Source organism: Stegodyphus dumicola, chromosome 1 (genome assembly GCF_044657685.1).
Source record: "Stegodyphus dumicola isolate Sdum_Otavi_A_Nest chromosome 1, ASM4465768v1".
NCBI classification, from domain to species: Eukaryota; Metazoa; Arthropoda; class Arachnida; order Araneae; family Eresidae; genus Stegodyphus; species Stegodyphus dumicola.
In genome coordinates, this window is record NC_140768.1 from 16,126,661 (window position 1) to 16,152,913 (window position 26,253).

Genomic DNA, 26,253 nt, shown 5'->3' on the forward strand with positions numbered 1-26,253 from the left:
TGAAAAACTGTAGTACCACCACTACATTTTGAAATGATTCTTTTTCAATTTCTCAATAGAAATATTTTTAAAAAATATATTTTGCCATTTTCACAACCTCTTGGCTATTTATATTAAATATGCGCTCATAAAAATGTTAGATTAAAAATTTGGTTACCATTTTAATTATCAAAATTTAAGTTATAATACTTTAATTCTAAATTTTACTGTGAAATTTGGGCCTATTTAAGAGAGATCAATTTCTTTATATCTGATCATATTTCGCTTAGCTTTAACCGTAAATTAGGATCCACTTTTAATTTTGTTCGGTATATTTTTTGTTAAAATATAACATGGAAGAGAATCCTTGTTCACAAAAATAGGTTGTGCAGAAAGGGAATAAAAATTTAATGATCTTATTTGAAATGCCTTTAAACTTCTTTGTTCAGTTTAGCCTAAAGTTAACAAGTGCGTTATTTTTGCAATCTTCAGTTAGAGTTCAATCACAAAAAATTTCTATCAATTGTTCTTTTTCTTCATGAGAGTTTTGAAATTAATTATCACCAATACGAGTACCACCAGTTGAAAATCGCTGATTTAGAGCTTATTATGGATAAGCTTGACGTCACAACATATTCATAACCTCTGCACTTTGATTTGATGTTACCGGAGCGATTCTTGATAAGCCACTTTTGTTTTTATGAACAAAGATAAGAATTAAGTGTTATTACTGTATTTTTTCTTGTATTTGGGAAGGAATTGAGTTTGAGATATGCAAACTCGCATTTGTGAGTGCCGTTCAGTTCATTTACAGCTGAGACTCAGCTAGACTCAACAACTCAACCACAGAACTAACATCCGTCCAATGGGAAAACGAACACCTAAACAAGGCTGGCAAAACAGTAATAGATTGAAATACTCACCTCCGGACAGTTTGTGTTCATAGTAATGTAGTGGTAATGATAGGAGTATTCTAGCTTTCCAACCGGCAAGGCCGTGTATATACGGCCTAGAATATTTGTTGTGATATCTGTAAGAACGTATATATACGTGCATTTTGAAATACGTCACAGAAATTAAGATAATATATTAAAAGTACAAAATCCAGGTATAAAATACAAAAAGAATTTTGTATTAAGATCAAGAAAATAATTTTTTCTCGCAGTAGTTTTTTGGAAATTTGTGCTTTCTTAGCGAAAACTCTGGCCGGTCAGAGGTCTAGACTGCGCTTTGTCTAAAATCAGAGGGGCCTAATAAAATAAATCAATTAAAGCCTTTTTAGAAATCGCCGCAAAATGAAGCAAGTAGAATACTTTCGCAGCGATGGTTTTTGGTGGACTTTGTAGAGAGACAAACGAATACTTTATTGTAAGAGTTGTAGATAAATAGCGTGATCAGAATTCCTCAGGAATCATTAGTGCATCTTTGGCACGATCGCAACCAACCTTCATGGTTCGATAATAACCAATTTTCATGGTCGACGGGATAATACCTAAGTACCAATTTTATTCTAAATAAGCTTTGGTCGGAATTAATATGCTAGTTGTAGCCCGACTAGGTTTATATGGAATTTTAAATTCCTAAATAGTGGTCTCCTTATCCATGTTTATTTGCATTCATAGATTGAAATACTCACCTCCGGACAGTTTGTGTTCATAGTAATGTAGTGGTAATGATAGGAGTATTCTAGCTTTCCAACCGGCAAGGCCGTGTATATACGGCCTAGAATATTTGTTGTGATATCTGTAAGAACGTATATATACGTGCATTTTGAAATACGTCACAGAAATTAAGATAATATATTAAAAGTACAAAATCCAGGTATAAAATACAAAAAGAATTTTGTATTAAGATCAAGAAAATAATTTTTTCTCGCAGTAGTTTTTTGGAAATTTGTGCTTTCTTAGCGAAAACTCTGGCCGGTCAGAGGTCTAGACTGCGCTTTGTCTAAAATCAGAGGGGCCTAATAAAATAAATCAATTAAAGCCTTTTTAGAAATCGCCGCAAAATGAAGCAAGTAGAATACTTTCGCAGCGATGGTTTTTGGTGGACTTTGTAGAGAGACAAACGAATACTTTATTGTAAGAGTTGTAGATAAATAGCGTGATCAGAATTCCTCAGGAATGATTAGTGCATCTTTGGCACGATCGCAACCAACCTTCATGGTTCGATAATAACCAATTTTCATGGTCGACGGGATAATACCTAAGTACCAATTTTATTCTAAATAAGCTTTGGTCGGAATTAATATGCTAGTTGTAGCCCGACTAGGTTTATATGGAATTTTAAATTCCTGAATAGTGGTCTCCTTATCCATGTTTATTTGCATTCATTAAAATTTAAATGACTTACACAAAAGCTCTGAGTGCTAAATGAACTATAGATGACAATAAAATATGTTGTCTATTTTACTTTTCAGTTCTCACGTTCTGACCTCGGGAGCGTGGGTAAGCGAGGAAACCTTGGCTTATTTGGCAAAATATCTTAGGGTAATATGCGGTCTTGATATACGAAAACAGAGGTTGAATACCTATCATAGTCATAGTTAAGGTAAAAACCTCGCGAAAATTATCCCGGAATATTACCCCCAAAATATTATAATGCCATTAGATTCTATGTGAAGAAACAAAAGCTTAAAACTTTAGAAAGCTGTGTATGAAAACTATAAAATTAAATTTCGAACAACGACATAACGGCTTAGTGATGGAAACCAATAAGAAGATCAGTATAAAATGAAACAAAGGATAAAATATAAGTGTGAAAAGGAGCAGCTTTATTTTTGTTATGTCACGTGTTTTCTTTTAGCATTGACTTTATTTTGAACTTTTCCAGTGTTAAAAATGGTGATAAATTTTAATCAATAATTAATCATTAACTAAAGTATCGAAAATATATAACTGGAATCTTATTTAGCATGATTGTTTCGTGTTTAAGAAACAGAAACATTTCTGTTTCGCTGAATTTGCAAGAGCCGATAATGGCATTTTTCCAATTTCTTGTAAGTGCTTTGAATATACCACCTTATGTTTCGATTTATTAATGCAAAATGGTTTTTATTTTGGTATTGTGTTATTGCTTTTTTACACAACTGTAAGGTAATTCAGTTTTTCTGATTCCAACTGTTTCCACTGCAGGCAAATTTCAGTAGAATAAAACAAGCGCAGTACAATTAGCTTACAATATTTGTTAGCAAGAATTTAAACTTACTGAATACACTGAATAATAAAAGAATTACTACACTGAATAATAAAAGTTACAGCTTCACTAATATTTTTTTCTGATCGAGGAAAAATCTTGGATTTAAATATGATAATCAATGTTTCTAGAAATGTCTTTTGAGCTAAAAAAGGGCAAGAGAAGAATCGAAAAGTCGCAAAAAGTAGCATGTGACGTCAAATATCGTGTGATTTTTGTCGTAAGCTCCCATAACCTCTGACGATAAATGAATTAACAATATGATATTTTTGAGCCAAACTCCTCATAAGCAATAGTGCTTTGTCGTGACAGTAGAATCACGCATTTGCAATTTCCTTCTGGTCATACGCAAGCCAGTTTCTCAGTTATAGTATACCACATCTTCACACACTTACAATAAGTTAGTTATTTTTTTCTTCCAAAATATTCCCTAGAAATAATGTATATGGAAAAACAAGGTTTGCCGGGTCATCTAGTATTTATACGAGAAATCACACAACATTCCAACTAATTAACTTTTCGCTGTATCGGGTTTATCAAAACGTAAACGGGTAAAGCCAATTAAGTTTAAAAAAGGGGATTTGTTTTGAATTAAAGCTGGTATTGATACCTTTCAAGGAAATCTCCTTCTATATTTATACATCGATGCGACTCTCTTTCACTATAAATTCATAATTATCGTAATGCACCCAATGCAAACCGACTTGAATTCCTACATTCTCAAATCGAGGGAAAACAATCTGATACATAACTGCGACACGGCGAATAACAAGGCTCTCACTAAAAATCTCTCAGGACCAAAGTAATAAAGGAAATCATTCTCCAGAATGAGACAATGTATACGACGATTTATGCACTTCGCTGTTTGTTTCTGAAGCATCCGGAAAAAGATCTCTGTCGTTCATTTGAGTCATCAGCTGTTGTTAGGTTTCAAACGAATTGCTTCATCACTATCACAAAGCCACACCACTCTGAATGCATCGCAATTTTTGGTTAATCTTTGAATTATGGTAACTTGGCGAATTTTTGGCGAAAATTTGGCGATTAACCCTGCTACAGCAACCTGCTAGTTTTTGTTTGGACGCCATTTTATTTTCACGAAGTAAAAGCATATTTTTTTTTTTTTTTAATAATCATTTTTTTTCAACAATCTGCTAACCGAATTACGCTTATGCTAAAACTTTTATGAAACAAAAGTGCTTTCATGACGAAGATTAGGTGCGAAATTGAGACAAAGTGCAGAATCGCCCACTGCTTGCCGCGTTCTTATGAATTGCACATACATGGTATCATCTATGTACACGTCGACCTATTTTCACTTAAAAAAACATCCCAGAATTGCACAAAAATGGCATTGCGCACACTCTTGACTATATCCATGTACACTGCTAAAGTCCTAGCTAGTAACCTTTATCGCCCTACCAAAATGTCGCCAAACTACCTGTTACCATATTCCAAAGATTAGCCCAATTTTTAACTAATAGGAAATGTGTACATGGCCATGATTTATTTATTTACTGTTATTATTATTTACGTAGTCCCCCCTAAGGCACTACACGGAAAAGATGAGGACTTTCTAAGGCAAACTGGCTCGAAAACCACAAAAACTAACGTGCAGCCTGCCCTTTCGCAGGACTCGAACCTCAGACCGTTCTTACCAGTGTTCAGGGACTTTACTACTCGGCCACTGGTAGGCCTATTATTCATTTCTTAGGCTGAAATTCTAGTGGGAACAGCGTCGTTTGGATTCCACAAAGGATATTAATGCAGAACCACAGAAACGGCTGGACAGTTCTCAATTAAAATACTTCCAACATGTATTCAAATTATGATGCATGTCCTAGCTTCGATTTATAATTCAGAATGCAGGGATAAATTAAAATGGTAGGGGGCCGAATTTCATGTCGTTCAATTTCTTTTCGATCACCCTGGTATAAATAACAACAGAAACTTGTTCTCAACTAAAAGTGATGAAACTAAAATTGTAGAAATATGAAAAATCTCACATACTTGAAGTTGGCCATGAACGGCAAGAAGACGACAGATGAAGTGCAATCCACTAGAGATAGGCCAAAAGACAGCAAGAAAAAGGCCAAACTTATACCATTGACAGTCCAGGACCACATGAAAATTAGAAGGAGAGTAGATAATGCACCAACTCCTAATTGAAAATGAGTAGCTGAACGCTCCGTCACCCACTTGGGCCACCAGTGATGGAAGAAGCCATACGCTACTGGCCCGATATTGGCCACCTATAAAGACATTTAGTGTTAAATAAGATAAACTTATAATATCTACATACTGTTCAGGAAATATTAATTTATAACGTTATATTTGTACATAATTAAAAATAAAATACCAGTTTAGGAAACAATATCTGGTACTAATAGATAATAAATGACATTTTACGCAAAATGTTATAAAAATATTCAAAAATATTATCTTATTCGCATATTAAAAATGACCTTATTAATCTTATATAACTCGTGTTCTAGGAAACACTGGTAAGTTTTAGTATTAACGTACAAAGCGTACAAAAGGCCAAGCTGTAAAGTCACCGAACACTGGTAGTTCAGTCCGGGGTTCGAATCCTGGCAAACAAGCTGACTGTACAAGAACTTCCGTGGTTATCTCCAATTGTAGCGCATATATGAGCCAATTTTCCTTAAGTCCTCCGCCCACCAGCGGCCGAGCGGTAAAGACGCTGAACACTGGTAGTTCGGTCCGAGGTTCGAATCGCGCGAACGGGCTGGCTGCATGGGCGTTTTCGTGGTTTACCCCATGTGTAACGTGTATACGAGCCAGTTTCCCTTAGAAAGTCCTCCACGAAAGGCATCCCTCCCCTTAGGCAGATAGCCCTAGTGTGCTTTGCCATAATTAAATACACACACCTTAAGTCCTCCGTGAAGGCATGCCCTCCTTAGCTAGGCAGCCCTTGTTTGCTTTGCCATAATCAAATAAACTAAACCAACATTGACACATAGCCAAATTGTTACATTATTTGGGAAAGTTAAAAATGAAAATTATTTCCAGCTGAATGAATTTTTAGTATGATTATTACACTATAATTGTAAAATAATAAAATGCCATGAGAACATTATTAATGTACGTATTTTTAGCTTTTGAAAACTTATAAAATATTTGAGAAAATAATTTTTTGATATACGGGTTGCAACAAAATTTTAACTTAAAGAGTACTAATAATTACAGAAGAATATCATTGAACAGTACGTCAGATGGAAAAATTAATCTCGAAAAGGCCAATACGGCATCATTATGACAAAGCACACTAAGGTAGTCTCTCTAAGACGAGGGCTATCTTCATGGATCGATACTAGATCGTATTCAACTTACTCATAAGGAAAAACCACACAAAATTTTAAGCAGCCCCCCTTCCCCAATGGTGTGAAAATATTATAGAAAATACAAATCCATGACTACTGAGTCTAAAACTATTATTACACTGAAGTGACAAAAGTCATGGGATACCTTCTAATCTTTAGTCGGTCCTCTTTTTGCCCGGCGAAGTGCAGCAACTCGACGTGGCATGGACTCAACAAGTCGTTGGAAGTCCCCTGCAGGAATATTGAGCCATGCTGCCTCTATAGACGTCCATAATTGTGAAAGTGTTGACGGTGCAGGGTTTTTGGGCACGAACTGACCTCTCGATGATGTACCATAAATGTTCGATGGGATTCATGTCGGGCGATCTAGGTGGCCAGATCATTCGCTGGAATTGTCCAGAATGTTCTTCTAACCAATCGCGAACAATTGTGGCCCGGTGACATGGCACATTGTCATCCATAAAAATCCCATCGTTGTTTGAGTACGTGAAGTCCATGAATGGCTGTAAGAGATCTCCAAGTAGCTGAAGGTATCCATTTCCAGTCAATGATCGGTTCAGTTGCACCAGAGGAGCGAGTCCATGCCATGTAAAAACAGCCCAGACCATTATGGAACCACCACCAGCTTGAACAGTGCCTTGTTGACAACTTGGGTTCATGGCTTCGTGGGGTCTGCGCCACACTCGAACCCTACCATCAGTTCTGACCAACTGAAATCGTGACACATCTGACCAAGCCACGGTCTTCCATTCGTTTAGGGACCAACCGATATGCTCACGAGCCCACGAGAGTCGCTGCAGGCGATGTCGTGCTGTCAGTAAAGGCACTCGAGTCGGTCTTCTGTTGACATAGCCCAAGGAAGAAAACTTTCGCCGCACTGTCCTATCGGACACGTCCCTCGTACGTCCCACATTGATTTCTGCGGTTATTTGACGCAGTGTTGCTTATCTGTGAACATTGACAACTCTATGCAGACGTCGCCGGTCTCGGTCGTTAAGTGCAGGTGGTCGGCCACTGCGCTGTCCATGGTGGGATATTATGCCTGAAATTAGATACTCTCGGCACACTCTTGACACTGTGGATCTCGGAATGTTGAATTCCCTAATATCCGAAATGGAATGACCCATGCGTCTAGCTCCAACTACCATTCCGCGTTCAAAGTCTGTTAATTCTCGTCGTGCGGCCATAATCACGTCAAAGCCTCTTCACATGAATAACTTGAACTCAAATGAAATCCCCGCCGAAGCACTTTGCATTTATACATTTTCTACGCGATACTACTGGCATCTGTATATTTGCATATTGCTATCCCATGACTTTTGTCACTTCAGTGTACATTAAACGACCGCTTAGGTGGTAGGGAGTCTACTGAAGAACCGAAGGGAATGCCTTTGAACCGCGGAGGACGCATGGATGTTTGTAAATGCATAGCGTGTTTGCAGGATGTGGGAACTCTAAATATATGATGAGACGAATGTCCTCTCGTGTGGTCTGTGTGGTCAGAAAGAGGGGTGGGAGACTCTCCGGCCCGTTCCCTGGGGACAGTGAGTCCCTGTCAGACAAGTGAGCTAAGTCACAACAAAAACAACGACCACTAAACACTCACCAGGTAGGCTATCACTTTCAGTGAATTGGTGTACATTAATGCTATTCTGATTGCCTAACTTAAAATTGATAGTTCGACGTGATTTCAAAACCCGACATGTGGACTGAATGCATATATATTTCCTGGTTTCCCTCATTCATAACGAACATAAGAGCTTAGCTCTCTACAAAGTCTCCGCGACTTTGTAGTTTAGTTTGCCGGTTGATTGACATGCAGTTTTATATGTTAAAATTTTTACTTGCAATATATTTTGGGTTATGTACATTAAACTGCAGCTTATTCAAATAAAAGAAAGATTTAAACAAGCATTTATTAAATTTCATGATGACATATTTAAAATATTATTGATCCAAATCAAGGAGCTTGCTATATGAATTGATGAGAACTGAATTAAAAGTATTTCAATCAATTCGGAAAAGAGCGCTGCGCAAAATACGATTTAATAATTTTAATGCAATATTCGAAAACACTAGTCCGTTCTCCTGAATTCGCAGACTAATCCCGAAAGCAAAGTGAGATCAAATATTTTGGCTATGATACTAGATTTCAATTTAATGGGCAAATCTTACTGATTGAATTTCGCAGTGCCTAATAACTGATGTTGAATGAACTGTAAAATTCTGAAAAGAGATTCTTGGACAATTATCACGTGTTGTTCAAGTGTGAATATTTTCCCAAGCTTTTAAGAAGTACAATTTCCTAAATTTTCAATAGAACAGATAAGAGATTTTAATTTAAAAGCTAGGTAAATCGGTGAAACATTAGAAGGAAATGGTTTTAACAGAGTAATAAGGCCTCTGAAAATAAATGCGACAATTATTGAAGCAATAAACCGCGGAATTTTTATGAAATGTCTAAGACGTTATATTTGCTACTCGCATAAGTTAACACTTGCATTTTACAAGAGGTTATTAAATGCGTATTCAGAAGACTTAATTAGATTTTATTAGGAACTTTATATGTTTACGCTTATGTTATGCTAAGCTTCTAGATTGCCATGAATCTATATAATTGTTTTTATTTTAAGATTTATTTAAAAGACGGCTCCAAATTTATGTGAGGGAAGCCAGCAACAAAGTTGAAAAAATCTGATGTGTACACCACATGACTTCCTTGTACGGAATATTAAATTATAAGCATTTTTTCTTGCATTTCATTTAAACTTATTGGATTTAATTAAATCTACTTCGCCGACAGCGCATAAACCACAATAAAATAAATGCATTCTTTAAAATCCTCTTTGTTTAACCATAGCGACACTCTGGCGCTAGGTTCACTTAACAGTATTATATTTCGTTCATATAATAACTCCGAATGCACAAAATTTATATCATTTAAAGAATATAATTATCTAATCGTTGCCACATGTTCTATTCAAATACTATAATAAAGCTAGAATGATGTATAAAAGAAATTAAACAAAACAAAAAAGAAACAGTTTTTCACAGACGATTGAGTATTTCTCATTCAATAAATTGAGTTCTCACTTCTCGAGAAGACAAAAATACATAAAAACTCAAAATATCTATATTAAAAATTACGAAGAAAATCTTAAACACGTATTTCCTCGAAAAAATTCCAGAAATGATTAAGCAGTATTTAATTGGCAATAATAAATGAAGGCGTTATCTTTGTTGTTGCGAAGCTCGGTTCCTCTAGATTGGCAACAAATCCACTATCCTGCTGTTTCAAATGTAAACATCAATGGCGCCATTAAAAACAGGCTTAGCGGCAATTAAACAACTTTAAAATTGCTGATAATTCCAAAAATATTGCACATAGATTTACTAAAGGCATAAAATCCTTAACCGGAAGATAAAAACAACATAATTCAATCATTTTTAAAGCAAAAAATGTACAATTTACAAACATATAAGAGTAAAGAAACTGAGATCACTGAGCCGGGTAACAGAGTGGATATATATATAAATATATTTATATACGTTTGGTGCGGCCGATTGCAACCAAAATACCAGGTGCACGTCTGCATTCCCTAGATACAAAATTTCTACGTTCTGAGGCTACTCGTTTTTGAGTGATGCGAGATACGTACATACGTTCGTACAGACGCCACGAAAAATTCTCTTTAGAATTCCTTTCAAAGCAGTTTTATAATTTTTTGAAAGAAAAGAGTATTTTATTCTGTCCTTACGTACAGGTATCACGCAAAAACATCATTAAATTGCATTCGATTGCAGTCAAAATTGATATTTCGTTGAAATATGCTGCCTGAAACTTTTCGCTATTACAATACTTCCTTTTTACTTCGTACAAGGAAATAAAAAGCGAATCTGTCATAGATAATACAAAATGTCTTTTATTGCTAAATAAAGTAAATACATATGATTATATATATTATGTATATACGTGTAAAATCAAGACCAACCGCATCAGTACATTTTGAGCTCACTTATTTAGATGAAGTGTGGCATTTGATATGCTTTTTACATGTAAATGTATGCTGATACGCATGCAGCGTACGTATACATATTTTGCAAAGTTTGGAAAAATATTTTTGAAATATTCATCAATCATTTGAATTTCGCGTTTTATTGTGTCTCCTTTAAGGTAATGTATAGTTCATACATTATCTAAAACTAGATTCATTCTTAAATTGTCGCTTTAGATAATGAGGCGTGTTTTCTTGAGATGACATTATCTATAAATAAGGTTTCTGATTCTGTTTTGCTGTTAAGCGCGTAATTTGTAATTCTCATTATTTATCAAAATAATAATTTGTAAATCCCGTTATTTTGATAATCTCATTATTTACACAGATTTTAAGCAACATCAATATTCGTAACCATCGGGTAGCATTACGACAGAAGAGTACTATATTTATGGCTTGATAAGACAATAACATCAATATTCGTAACCATCGCGTAGCATTACGACAGAAGAGTACTATATTTATGGCTTGATAAGACCTTAAATTATAACAGAAGACTGCCACTCTTTTTCGTATAAATATAAAAGACATTTGTCAGATTATAAGTTTTTTAAGTGAACTATTCGAAGCACAAGGCGCTTTCTAAATCAAATAATTTTGACAAAAGCACAATTATTAAAGAAGAAATAAAAATTAACGACGAAACAAAACACTTTTGTTTGACTTGTGTGTGATTATCGTAAAGTTTCGACGGCTATCTGTCTAAGGGAAGGGATGTCTTCGTGAAGGACTTTCTAAGGAAAACTGGCTCGTATACACGTTACACATGGGAAAAACCACGAAAACGCCCATGCAGCCAGCCCGTTCGCGGGTTTCGAACCTCGGACCAAACTACCAGTGTTCAGCGACTTTACCGCTCTGTCGCTGATGGGCTTTGTTTGACTTGTGTATGACAACAATTACTGAGATGCATATATAAATCCTGTGCGATAAATACTTATCATAAAGATAACATAGAAAATGCAATATTAGTGATAATAATACCCAAGTACACTGAATCTATTGATCAGAGCTGAGGTAGAGGACTCCAGTAGCAATTCCTATTGAGATAAGTTATCAAATATTGCGTTTTTCATACTCTATTTATTTTTACCAGATAACTGCTAAAAAAATCTTATGATAGCTTAGTAGAACAAATCGACAAATTTTTATGACATGAATCGTGAAAAGAAGGAATACATTTAAATGCACCAGACACGTTTTTCCCTTAATGAAGATTCACAATTGTTTTTTTGGTTTTAAAGTGCCAAGCTTAGATTTATAGAGGTTCATATAATGAAACATTTGACTTGGGCTCTTATTTTGTGAAAACTTCTGAAGTGTCTTCAAATCGCAATCATATACATTTCAATAATTATAAATAAAATCTTTGATTAGCTTTCTTTAAGTATTGCTTTGTAAATGCAAAGTAAAATGCATCACGTAAGATACACACACTGGACAATGAAAATTAGAAACCCCAAATCAATATTTTATTCGACCCCCTTTTGCAGGGAAAACTGCTCTAATTCATTTGAGCATTGAGTTTACATGCTTACGGAGTGCATTTACGTCCAGAAAATACCATGCACTGCTATGCAGCTTTTTAGATCATGTAAATTCGATGGAAGAGGAGAGTGCTATCGAATGCGTCTTTTCACCATATCCCACACATTTTCTGTGGGGTTACGATCCGGGCTATGCATTAGCCAGGGAAGGTTTTGGAAGTGGGACTGGTTTTGAACATTTCTGGCACGATGTATAGTTACATTATCACCCATGAACTATCTATCTGTCGTCATCAAGGTAAAAATGTAACATTGCAAGGTGCACTTGATTTGCCAGTATATCTAGGTATCTCATGGCTGATTGTTTACCCTCGAGGAACACCAAGACACCGCTTCCCTGTCAGCAGAATATGCCCCATATCATGATACTCTCATCCGACCCTTGCACAGTGCAAGTAAGGCAAGATGGATTCATGGCTTCATAGGGTTCTCGCCAAATTTGAAGTCTTCCATTACTGCAAAATAAGGTGTAGCATGATTTATTCGAGCACATTACCCATTTCCAATCCTCAGATGTCCAGAGTCATCTTTCCTGACACCACTGAAAACGAGTTCTTGCATGTTCGGCAGAAATGAGTGGTTTTTTTCACAGGCACCCGGCTATGCATTCCTATCCTCTGCAATTCTCTGCGCATGGTTCGAGCTGAAATCTGTTGGGAAGATCCTTGGTTAACGATCTGTGTTAGTTGACGCAAAAGGTAGAGTCTCTGTTCTGCCGTACAATTCGTCGGAGATGACGCCGATCACTCTCTTGAGAAACTATGCTCGAACCAGTTACGTCTTCTAGAGAAGGACTGTGGTCTTTTTGGAAACCTTTGCTATGTCTGCTTTTGAGAACCCAGTGAGATTTGCTGTCTTCAAAATCGAAGTCCCTGTGCTAAATGGGCACCGAAAATAAGCCCTTTTTGAAATGGTAAAAGTTCTGTCGTTTTTCTCATTTTACTTCATTCATCATGAAAAGCAATCTTGCCCCATAGTCATACTAGTATTCTAACCATGTGTAACCCACGTCATAAAAAAAATTGCATCCTTCATCTCTAGCACGCATTCAAAGTTATAGTTAGCTCTTATAATGAAAATACAGATTTATTTAATTCCCGATTTAAAAATAAATGGGAACATAATAGATTTAAAAATAAATGGGAAACTTATGCACAGTCCTTTATTTTGGGGCAAAATCTGTATATTCAAAAATTGTTACTTGGGATATTGAAATTTTGGTATTTCGTATTTTTACTTATTTAATTTAATTTTTTTTGCCAGAATAATTTCATTAGAGACCTCTGAATTTTTTAAACAATTTGATGAATTTGTTCATTTATTAGCTGTTTTGTAACTTCTTTAGGATACAAAATTGATCAAGAAAACCCATCAGTTATAAAACTAATATAATAGAAATAAATAAGGGTTGGCAAAACCTTAAAAAAATTACAGACCTTGAGTTAACAGAATCTTATTTTAGTGATTTGGAGAAATTCATTTCTTACCATATTAAATATTTCATGTATTTTACTCATAGAAAAGAAACCATTAACACCTTCAATAATCACGTAACTAAAATAATAGAAAGTCGATAAAGAAACTCCGAATTCTCTGTGATTTTGCAATTTGCCCAATGTTGGACCCATAACGATTAACGAATTTGAAGGAATCAAAGATATTACTTAACATATTAATAGCATCTTACCTGCAAGAAAAGTGCCAGTTGCGAAGGAAGAGCCCACCCTTCTGGCAATCTCTGCACAAGGACAGGCAATTCTACCCAGAGACCCGTCATTGCGATCCAGGATCCTAAGCCAAAAAGAGCACTCAATAAATCTACTCGGAAATCTCGTCGCTTCAGATCATACATCTTCAATCCACCTGACACTGTACAAACTGAAAAGAAGAAACAAAAATTCAGGAACCAAATCCAGTCACTAAAAGCTTTTGTATATATAAAAATAGTGTATAGTAGTATGGTACGTAGAACTGATAGGGTGAGACTTCAATTAAAATTATCTTCAGTTGTGTCAACTGATACATTTTGGTCACTCTTACGTATACTTGCTATCTGAATACACGAATACCCAGTCTCCTGTCAAGAACTTATGCTAAAACCAATGCAATAGTTCTTAGCACAATGCAAGCGTATGGCTTATACCAAGGGTTGGAAACAAGGGGGAATTTCCCAGTTTCAGGGCATGCAGTGTATTTTCCTAATTTAGGAAAGGAGCGGAGCAAATGATCTTTTGGTTGGTGTCTTGTTCTTTGAGAAGTCAAATGGCTCCATACGTGGGAATCACAACTTTTGCCAGTTCCACAATCTTTTCATTATACAGCTCTCCCTGCAAAGGAAATTTCTTCAAGCTTTCAACAGCTTCAGGTATTGCCGGACAGGTGAAGATTATATTCTGGAGAAAGCTCCGTTTCAGGGCAGTTTTTACAAGTTCTATATGATCTGGCATCATCTTCATTAATTGTCATTCCTCTAAAATGGCGGGCTCTATTTAGTAATAGTCTCTGTAATTTCTCTGTTTGCATCAATCTCACATATCTGATGGTCGTTCTTGACAGATTTCTCTTTGAATCTATATCTGGCAATGATATTAGCATCTTTAAGAGTGACATGTATTGAGTTGTTGATATTTCTTGCCCTTTTAGTCAGGTCATCGGCTGCCTCGTTTTCAGCGATTCCAACATGTGCAGGTATCGATTGCATAGTGCATATCTTTCCCATTTGGTTGATTATTTCTAGGTGTTGGTGGATATCCTGGGTGAGTTTTGAATGTCCTTGCAATATTGCCTCTAGGGCAGCTCATGGATCTTTTTCTGATTGTATTTGGATTTTATAATTTCCCATTGCGTGGTACAACACCATAATCAAATACAATATTATTTCCTATTTAATCCCACATTACAGTACTCATTTCCACCCAGGGAACACAAATATAAATTCAATTGCTTAGAATTATATGCAGCTGGATTCAGCATTTATATAGTAAGACAGATTACCTGAAAAACAAATTCGCACCAAAAACAATAATTAATATATATGCAAAGATAAAAGTTTGGTTCCGAAAGCAAAAATGTAATAAAAGAAAATAACAATATTTGATGTGGAAGCCATATTACTTTCTTGTAAAGCCTATTAAATTTTACACATTTTATTCTCCATTATATTCTTTATTATTTAAACTCCATATCCTCGAATTTCGTTACAGATATATTTCTCATTCAATCAGTCCAGTTCTCACTCCGAGGTAAGGCAAAAATACATAAAAACTGAAAACATCTTCCATTAAAAATTGTAAAATACAAAAAAAACGTAAAACACTAATAGAGTTAAAGAACATTTTACCATTGAAATTAGAGTTTCTATGCAAAAACAAGCAATCCGGATAGCAAAACATAATTCTCGGTGCAGAAAATTGAAAGTTTACGTTTAGTCCCACTCCGCAAAAAGGCACTGAAGTTGGTGCACAAATTGACTTAATTCGCTGTTCTACTAAGAGTTCCAAATGTAAACAAATGGAGGCTTCGTTAGGCTTAGTAACATTTAAACAACTTTTAAATTGTTGATAATTCTACAACTATTGCAAGCAGATTAACTAAAAGCATAAAAACCTTAACCGGAACAAAAGGATATCATAATCCAATCACATTTAAACCAAAAAATGCACAATATACCAACATATAAGAATGAAAATACTGAGCTCATGAGAGACAGGAAAAAAAAAACTTAAAATGCTGAGACATAAAATACTGCTCATAAAATATTGAGACGGATAACAGAATAGGAATATATATACATATAGTGCCGCCGATTGCAACTAAAAAGGGATGTAAAAATTTAGATGTTATAGCAGCCTCATGTACAAAATTTTAATGAGCTACGGCTACTCGCTTCTGAGTTATTCAAGATACATACAAACGTCATGAAGAAAATCTCTTCTGAATCCGTTTAACTTCCTTTTGCAATCCCTTTTATAATACAAAATTCTTTACTCTGTCTGTACGTACAGATGTCACGCAGAAACATCGTTCAAATGGATTCGACAGCGGTCAAATTGGATATTTTTGTTGAAATATGCTACTCAAAATTTTTTGAGATTATAATCCTTCCATTACTTCATACAAGGAAGTAAAAATGTTGTTTTTACAAATAAAGAATATTAACATCTTTAACTAAATTTTAATTCTGTTTTTAAAACTCTTAATATACTTTTATTAAGCAAACTGAAAGCAATAACAAAAATATATTAGCATGCATAAAACAAATAATCTTTCAAAAGGAAATAATATATCATTCAGAATAATAAATGCTGTATAAAAACGTAACTTAAATATATCCTTGTTGATCACATTTTGTTCTTTATCATTGATATCTTTGTTTTCCACGTACAATGAATTTTGCACAATTTTTTCATAAATATCATCATCATCATCATCGATATTGCCGGCATATTGCTGCTTTTATGCAATGTTTCCGGCTCATGATACTTAGGCCCAAAGGGCACATGACGGTAGAAAGCAATGACAATTCATAAATATATTAGCGCATTAATTTAATTATAATTTTACTGTATTTTCTGAGTGGTAGTAACAGAGATTTGTTTTTTAAAATGCCTTTGAAGTAACAAAAAAAAGTAAGATTTTAATGAATAAAAGCCTGTATTTTTCTTGGTTTCGTAGAATAAAATGTAATATGTGGAAGTTTTCACAATATAATTTCCATCACGCAATATGCGTACGTTCAAAGACAGGTATACTTCAGCATTTAAATATGAATGGTAATTTTATTATAACAAATATTTTATCAGTGCAAATATTTTAATGAATTGAATGTAGATGCAGATTTCATAGACGGTGGCTTTTGAAACATGTCGTATCAAAATAAATACTGTAAAAATAAAACTGGATTTTTTTCGAAACGCTGTGAAACCAAGATCGGTATAGAAACAAACGTCTTAAAACAAAATTGTGAGCCTTATTTTATTTTATATAACTGAAAGAAAAAATAATTAAAAAGACACTTCTCCTAAAATGTATGCACTTTACTTACCGAGTAAGAATATTGTCTGCAGTAAGACGAAATAATGTGAGAAAGATATTGCATTTACATGCACATAAAATGCGTCAAGTTACAGCTTATATTTAAGCATTTGAAATATGAAGCGCTATGCTTTAAAAATATTGCTAAGCTGAAACACACGCAGCTATTAAACAGAGAAGAGAAAATGCATAGACATTACGCATACCGCATGACGTTGTAATTCCTTGGACCTGTAGTGTCATCAGCCTCGTGTCGGACAGGATATGACACAACATAAAATGAATTAGAGATTGATTCTCAATGTTAAATTTATTTTGTAGCACAGATACTTTAGAACATGATCTTGGCCATTGACTTGGTAGCTTAAAAGGCGTGGTTTAAAGGGCTTTTTAACTCGACAAAGTAGGAAATAATAAGAGAATTAATTGTTTAGTTAGCTGATTAAAAAACTAGTCTTTTTACCAAAATATTCCCGATTTTAAGGAAAAAAAGTCTTATTATCAGCTTTCTAAAGATTATTTTTAATTATATAATAATTTCAGAATTATAGAATTTTATAGCTACACACTGTAATCATGTATCAATAATAATGTATCAATTATGGAGAAAATTTCTCGAAAAGTATAATTTCACTGGCATCTTCTTTTTTTTTTTTTTTTTTTTTTTTTCATTTTGCATTAGTTTTTGGGTGTGTATATGAGAGCCAAAATAAAATTTCTCTAAAAGGCCTGCTTTAGATTATGAAAATTTTTGCCTACTATATTTCTCCCTCAATGATTGTCTATTCAGTCTGCGAAGTTTTGCATTTTATAGGTAGATGCACTATTGTGCATTAACCTATAAAATGCAAAACCTATAAAAGCAAATTCCTATAATAGCAAATTCTTTCTAACCATAATAAATTTCCATCCCAAAGAGCTTCTGTATTCTATATTATAAACTTACATTAAAAAATGAACATGACAATGCAAAAAGCTGTTGTAAGGTAGTATATTTTTCATTTATTATTTATTTTTCTGCATCTATTTAGGTGATATAATTACAACGCATGGACAAAAATATTCTTGCCGTTTGAAAAACCCAATATAGCCTTCTTTGAAATGAATATTTTGCTGTAGTGTTGTTGTCATTAATTCTAATCTCACATGTCCGACCTCATCAAAAGAAACCCACGGAATTTATCGTGGCAAAGAGTACAAGATTACGTATGTCGTTCCCAAGAGCCTTGAGCACCATATAGGTGACAGCATAATTTTTCCCAGTTCCATCCTAATGTTGAGAGAAAGCACCCCCTAGGATGGATCCTAGGGTCTCCTGCCCCTCTTCCCCTATCAACAAACCACACGAGATGACTTTCGACCCGCCATATATTTAGAATGCTGCCATGCCGCAAAAACGCATATTTACATTCATACCTTCTCCGCGTTTCTAGTTTGAGGCCTTTGATACGGCAGTCAGCGTCACTAACCATTACCTCGTCTGGGCAGCAAAATATTTAATAAAATCAACATCAATTTAAAGTTGAACTTTGCCCAGAAACAACTTATTAAGCCTATTTTCCTACAGATCACTATTTTCAGGTGTCTTCCCTTAGTTTGAATTCAAGATTTTCCATCTGCCAATGAATTTATTACTAGGTAACTCAGTGACACATTTTTCATTACAGTTAGTTTTCCTTGTGAATAGCGTAAATATGCTCCAGTTTTCTTTAAAACGCGTTGTATCCCTCTACACAGGTAGGTAACCGTTGTGTTTTTCATAATCAAATAATTCAATATTTTCGATAAAGCGTCTGTCTTATGGATCCCGTTCTTTCTCAGTTAGGTTCTCCAACTTATATTGAGGCTCTTCTAACTTCTGTTCTTCAGTATTTGTGGATGTAAAGATGATTAAACTTCTTGAAAGAAAAAGAGCATGATGAAAAATTTGCTGCTCTCTTCTGGAAGACATTCAAATTTAGGAAAAATATTTGGGCAAAGATGCAGCATTATTTTGCGACTTTCCAAAATTTCAAAACCGCTTTCCGCATTCAAAATCCTTTTTAAACCACTTCTCTTTCAGCGAAAATACAAAATAATAAGTCAAAACTAAAACATAACGATAATAAACTTACAATTATTTTCTTTCAGTATAAGATAAGTAAGAAAAATGAATCTCAAACATGAGAACTGAATGCAGGGAATCCAGAAACTCATGTTACTCAAAAATATATCTCTTCTTAAAATTATATTCAAGCGATATAAGCAATAAATATTTATAGCACAGCTAGAAAATCATAATACATAAAATATATTTATATATATATATATATATATATATATATATATCATAATATATATATATGCATATCGTATTATCTAAGTATTGTCGTATACGTGTTTTGATAATTTTCCAGTAATATATTATAAGCTATAACTGATGTTAGCTATTTAGAAAATAACGTAAATTGTCTTTCATAATTTCCAATAATTACAAAGAATTTTACTCAACAGTCATTTCGAAACTCAGAATCTGCATCACGCGGTTAACTTTTGAAAACCAAGTACTTTCTAGAGGCATAGCTAATTTTTTTCGCTTTTTAATTCTCTGCACTGAGTTCACATAAATAGTATCAATACATTATTTAGTCTTTCGTATATGTATGAAATATTATTTTGCTTGAATACGTATTATTTTAACTTTGATATGCAAAGTAAAACGGAGTTACTCTTTATATGTAAAGCAGTGTCATATAATTGTGATATAATTTAATTTATGAAGGAAACATTGCAATCTTTGAGATTCTGATAAATCAGCAGTAACAGTAGCTTGAACAGGATAGATATAGGTTCGAATAGCAGTCAGTGTCAACGCTGATACATGCGACGGGTTTTTACATTTAAGGAAATAAATCAGAATATAAATTTTTACATACTGAAATTAACCAAACTGATGTCAACTAATTCACTACAATTTTAACCTGAGCAATGTACTACAATGTAACGAAAATAATGAAACATAAAAAAGAAACAAAAATATTTACCTGAAAATAATTCTAAGTTTAATGTTACAGCATGAGAATTTTTCCACGTATAGGTAAGTATGAGTCAGTTTTCTTTAAAACGTCTTCCACAAAGTCATCCTTCTTCTTAAGCAGATAGCCTTTAGTGTACTTCACTCAATTCAATTAAGCAAAAAAGCAAATAATTACAGCATTCACTACCAAGCAGAATTGTGTTTCAGAAAGGCAAATAACAAAGCAAAACAAAACAAAAAAAATGCAGGACTGCTATCGCCAAAAGGTCCAATAGAGCAACTGTTAATGAATTCACTGTATTAGAAATGACAATTAAAAAATTTTATTCACTGCAAAACACAGATATCATACTTCAGTGACAGCTGATATGTAAATATGTCGTAAATTTAAACTTGAAAGTGACAGCCATACCATTTTGGACCATATCATAAAACTGACTGATAGAAGATATTTCACCCTAAATACTGATGGCAATAATTTCAAATCTTTTCTTATAAATGTGCTGACAAGAATAAACATAAATATCAAAAGGAAAAAAATTCCCTTATCAAAAGAGAGCACTGTAAACAATGAATTATTTGCTCGTGATGACGAGCATATCAAAGTTAACTGGCTCTTAATCTCTCATTCATTGATAACTTTTCTTAAATGATCACGTTTTTATTATTTGCACAAGATCGTATGAAATGTAGAACTACAGAAGCCTATTACGGAGATAAACCCATTTCGGATACCCCTTGCAACTAGAGTGGTGTTTTAAAATTAAGCAAATTTTCACATTTGGTTTATTCTCTTGTAGAGTCATTAGGTTATTTTCATGCTGGAGACGTGAAAAATGAGCAATGCCCTCGCCGAGACTTGAACCTGTACCGCTCGAAATACGCACCGAATGTGCTAACCGTTATACCACAACGGCATGCTGAAAGAAGGGAGAAAATACCTTATATACTCCCCCTTTTAAAGGGTGACTGAGGAATAGGGGACACAATCGCCAAATCCTGGCGGTAAAGAATCATCATCCACCATCTTTTAGTTCGAGCACCACTGTAGGTTTATTAATTTTGTTTTCGATGTCAGGAAACTGAAGCAATGCCCTTGCCAGAACTCGAACCTGGATCTCTCGAATACGCGCCAAGTGTGCTAACCGTTATTACATCAAAGCATGCAGATAGGAGGGAGAAAAAATTTATAAATAGATTTTAATGAAATTCAGTATGGATATTTTAATATAATACAGAATCATATTCTATACAAAAATCATGGTACACAAGCATGACCGTGGACAGTCGATTCTACTCTTGCAACTTCAGGTTCTAGGAGAGAAACCATGAGTGCAATTGCCCCCTCCCAAAAGCGACCCCAAAACGTTCTATAGGATTTAGGTCTGGGGATGTGGCTTGAAAGGTCATTTGATTTTTATCTTCAGTTCTCTTAATTTTAATCATATTCTATTATTTTTTAACATAAGTATATTTTAGGCAGTTAGGTTTGATAAATTTATTAAAATGAAAAAGAGGGTTATTTCGCTGAAGTTTTGAGCAAAGAGAGGTACACGAAATATCATTAAACAAAAGCATATGCGCCTTTTATTTACTCATCTGTATTATTATGGTCGTTTAATGTATTTCGTATAAAAGCATGGATGATTTTTATTTGAATTTTTCTTGTAGCAACTGTCAGCAGCTATCCCATGTCAGAATTGTTTGAGTGGTATATCGAATGTGTAGATTTATTTATTTACTTAAAGTTAAGTAAAGAAATACTTAGCAAATTACAACGAAGGTCTGTCAGTTTTGAACTTTGAATAACCTTCTATACAAATCTACTCTTCTAAAAATGTATAAGATAAAAGTATTAGCTGCTAATAAACACTTTCGTGTAAGTATGAAGTAACTTATTTTAATTGATATTATTTTTTTTCCTTTTTAAATGCAAAATATTTAACGCCTTTTTTGCAAATCAATGCTGATCGGAAGATCATTCCTCAACCAATTCTTCTCATTATTGTATCTAAATTTCTACAGTAAAAAAAATTACTATACGGCATGAGAAATCTGAGTATAAGTTTCATATCCAGTTCCATAAATATTCTGCTAGAGTGTTATTAACATAGTTAGATGAGCATTAATAATTTTTCTCAAATAATGCGAAAGCCTTGCTTGTATCTCTTGAACTTCCGTTTCAGTAAATCTATAGAAAAAAATAAGAAATATTAAAATATCATTCTTCGTTTCATCCGTAACCGAAAGGATAACATTTCTGGAAACTATAGCATTTCAACTCAGATTCAAATCCCTGTAAAAGGATTGGCTGCGCAGAAGCCTATTGTATAAAGCAAATTAGAATCAGTTTCCTTTAGACAGTTTTGCGGGAAGACATTCCTTCCCTTAGCCAGAAACTTTTATGTGCTTTGTCATAATCTAAAAACAGTTAAATCCACCCCCGGAAAAGGATTTATTTCATGGTTGGCTATTTTTGGCAATGTACTAAGATTAATGCTTTTCATTATAAAATATGTAGTTACCTCCACAGAATGAAGCGATGTAGGTGCCTATATAACAAGCTTCCATGCTTTCTGATATGATATGAAGTGTTGCGTTTGTGTTATGTCACATGTTATAAATAAAAAGCTTTTGTAACACATCTATGGTCATTTCGAGGCTGTAAACTGTCTATTTAACATATTTATACCAAACTGCAGCAGCTTTGAAAATGAATTATACTAATCAATAAATCCTACGGGACAAAAATTAAATACGTTATGCAAAAAATTTTGAATTCAATGGTTTTAAATGGCGGGCACTAGCCATTTTTAGATTTTCTCCACTACTGAGGCAGATGTGGTGGTCATTTTATAATAGAGGTATCTAATAGACGGCCACCGTTACCTCCTATGAAGAGACACACAATTTACATACATCCTTTGTCCGATATTCGAACCCAGTGGCGGCTCGTGGATAAAATTAGTGGGAGTGCTGTTCGAAAAAAATTTAACCTTTGTTTTAAAATTGTGTAAAAGGAATATAAAAAGAAAATTTATTTTGAAACTTCATGAAATCTTACAAGGAAAAAATTAAACATTTCTTAATTACTTTAACCAAAATTGTTACAGTTCAATCTTTGTCTATTCATTTAGAAATGACATCCTCTTGTTTTAATTTGCGCGAAAAGATCAATAATTTTCTCTTTGATCACTGGATAACAGCTGAGGAAATTTTTCTTTAAGCGCATTTAGTCTCTCTGAATTCCTAGTGCTTCTTAGAAAATGTTTCATTCTTTTCAATATTGAAAAGCAGCGTTCCGCCTCTGATGTAGTCATGGGAACTCTCAGGAGAATTTTTATCAGTTTCGTAATTTCACTAAGAACATCATCTAGATTATTTTCGAAGATACATTTCAGTAGCTCAATTAATTTTTAGTATTTATGGGTATCAGACCTATAACAGAATACTTTTAGTTCAGTTTCAAGCTTTAATTTGTCAATCACTGGATATGCTTCAGAGATCAGTACTATTTCTTCTGTAGAATGTTTATTCCGAAGCATTTCTTGTTAAACAATTTAGCAGCTGCTAAGTGTTTAGTGGAAGAATATCTGTGAATTATATCAATACATAGTATAAAGTCACATATTTCCTTAGCTTCTGCCATCAATGTCTTTGAAAAATTCTCGCAATTCTTTGAGTTTCTTAAATCTAAAATAGCAGTTTTAAAATTTGTTATATATTCATTAACTTTAAAGACACTAATTTCTATGGATTGCATTTAGTTGTATGTTATTTCAACATGAGGCATCTGATAAAAAAGCTCTAACCAAAACTTGAAATTATCATCATTTAGGTATTTTAAAATTCCTGTTGCTTTTGCAATAGTTTGATCTGCATTTGATGTTGAGTGAATTTCAGTAAGGCAATTTTTTAAAAGCTGCAAATTTTCATGAACTCTGTTTATGATCCATATGATGAAGTTCCACTTTGTGAAGGAATACCACACGCGCGGAGTAAAAAGAAATCACGTTTTCAACAACATGCCACAATTTCGGCACTGCAAAAGCGATAGTGCTTTTCTCTCTACCCGGCCGCCACCATCGAGATAGATCTTATACAGACCATCGAGGAACTTATTGTATTTCTTTAATTAAAAAAATGCTATTAAACTTTGTTTGAAACTTAATTAAAAATTTAAATATCTTGTACAAATGACGGCGTAGTTTTATTATTTCAGGTGGCAGTTCTGTCTCAAATTGGTGAGGGAAGGACCCACATTAGGATCTTATCTTAAATCCAGTAAAACCTTTTATAAGATTTCTTTTAAATTCTCTTTATGAAAGCACAAAGAATAATAAATACAAGAATTAAAATATAAATGCTTAGATTTATTTAAATAAATTTAGTGGTTAATTAGATTTTTTTCGAAGCTTCTGTTTTCAGCAAAATATTTCATCTTTCGGCTTAAATAAATAATTAAATTTCCATTCTCCACCATTTCTTTCTAAACATTTCATAAATCTGTAGTTTCAGTTTTTTTCGGAGGAACGGAACTGAATATCACTTCTGCAATCATCATTGAGTTTTGAATTTGCGCAATTCCTATTCTTATTGATGATAAGAGGCTTCTTCATTTTCGCGAAATTCGATTAAGAGAGCCGTTAAGTGCATTTAAAAAATGATTTTCTGACTACATTTTGGTCGAGATAAAACTCTGCCATCCACATATTTTTAAATTGCAAAACGTTTGCTTGATAATGTGTTATTTATTCTCTAGAAAATATTCGCTATCTTTACAAATGAGAGTAAAGGATATAGAAATCAGCAGTGGTTAATTTCAGACTTAAGAGGATTTACGATTAAATTTCAAAGTACTTTTTAAATGCTTGGATTTGAACTCATTTTATAAATGCAGATTTAAATCTGCTTTCTTATTTTTCTGCTGATTTCATGTGCTGCAAAAATGTGAGTTAAAAGCCTTTCCTTTTGGTGTACGTTTATATGTACGCGACATTTGGTACTAGCACATGTACACGCTTCAGATGTCGTTAGCTAACGAATCAACAATAATGCTAATATCACAGAAGAAGATCACATTCTCTTGTAGTTAACCATATTAAAAACTGTTAGAGTTGTTTTTGTTGCCAGAGTTGAATAAGAAAAGCAACTTTTAGCACGGAAAAGCAGTTGTTTCTGGAACAAACTGAGAATTAATATCAAGAATTTTACATGACATGAGTGCTAAAGATTTATTGATATCATGAGGAGGTTTCCCGATCACCAAATGTATTTCTATATGTGTATGTATAATTGTATTTCTATATATTTTTGTAATAAAAAAATTCCATAGTCAAGAATACACTTAAAATTCTAACTGTATGTTCTTTTCATTTTTAATGGCGACGTTCTCTTATTTGAAAGTACGTGGAATTAAATCCACAGCCCCGTAGTCAAGTTGCTTTTTCCGCCTTTTCTACACGTACAGTTATAGAATGTTCTGGAAATATTTAAAGCGAACTGGATTGGCTGACGAGGCTGACGTCATTTCTTGGAAGCTCCGCCTTTCCAGAGGCTATATAAGGACTCGCAAAGGAATATCGGGGGCTTTTTCTTTAATGCAACGATGCAGTAAACTTCATACAAAAAGTTATTAGTAATTCTTTTTTATTTACTCCGGAAATATGATTTTGTAACTGCTATTTCTCCTGACCAATAATAAATGGATCCTGTTTTTTAAACTTATCGTCTGATAATTTAAGCTACGACTACATCTATATTTCTTCAACGATCTATTTATTCTGGACAAAAGCTGATACATCACATGTATGTATAAATATATTTCTATATATTTCTTTTGAAATGTTACTATAAACATTGTCTCCTAAATCAAGATGATCAATCTTAAAAATCTGAAATTCCGCAAATATCTGACTGCAGTTATACCGAATATGTTCCAATCTATATTGTATAAAACAGAATATCGACTGGATATTTCATCGGGCTACCCAATTTACATGAGACAATTTAAATCCTAAATCATTTTCAACTACTGTCTGTGTGTAAAATACTTGGTTTAAAACCGTCGTGATAAATATTTT

The 26,253-nt window shown here is 33.8% G+C and overlaps 1 protein-coding gene across 4 annotated transcripts in view; it reads right to left on the reverse strand.

The window, feature by feature from the left end:
- Positions 1–26,253, reverse strand: part of LOC118203275 (solute carrier family 52, riboflavin transporter, member 3-A-like) — an 87,269-nt gene that overhangs the window by 33,065 nt on the left and 27,951 nt on the right. For 2 of the 4 annotated variants that reach the window (XM_085813048.1, XM_035375549.2), the window contains exons 2-3: positions 13,808–13,998; positions 5,185–5,426 (exon numbers count right to left, since the gene is read on the reverse strand). In XM_085813048.1, the coding sequence (XP_085669174.1) occupies positions 5,185–5,426; positions 13,808–13,998 (433 nt within the window). Of the gene's footprint in view, positions 1–5,184; positions 5,427–13,807; positions 13,999–17,164; positions 17,323–20,177; positions 20,613–26,253 lie in introns of those variants that run through there. The other 2 variants (XM_035375547.2, XM_035375548.2) reach the window with 2 other exon arrangements.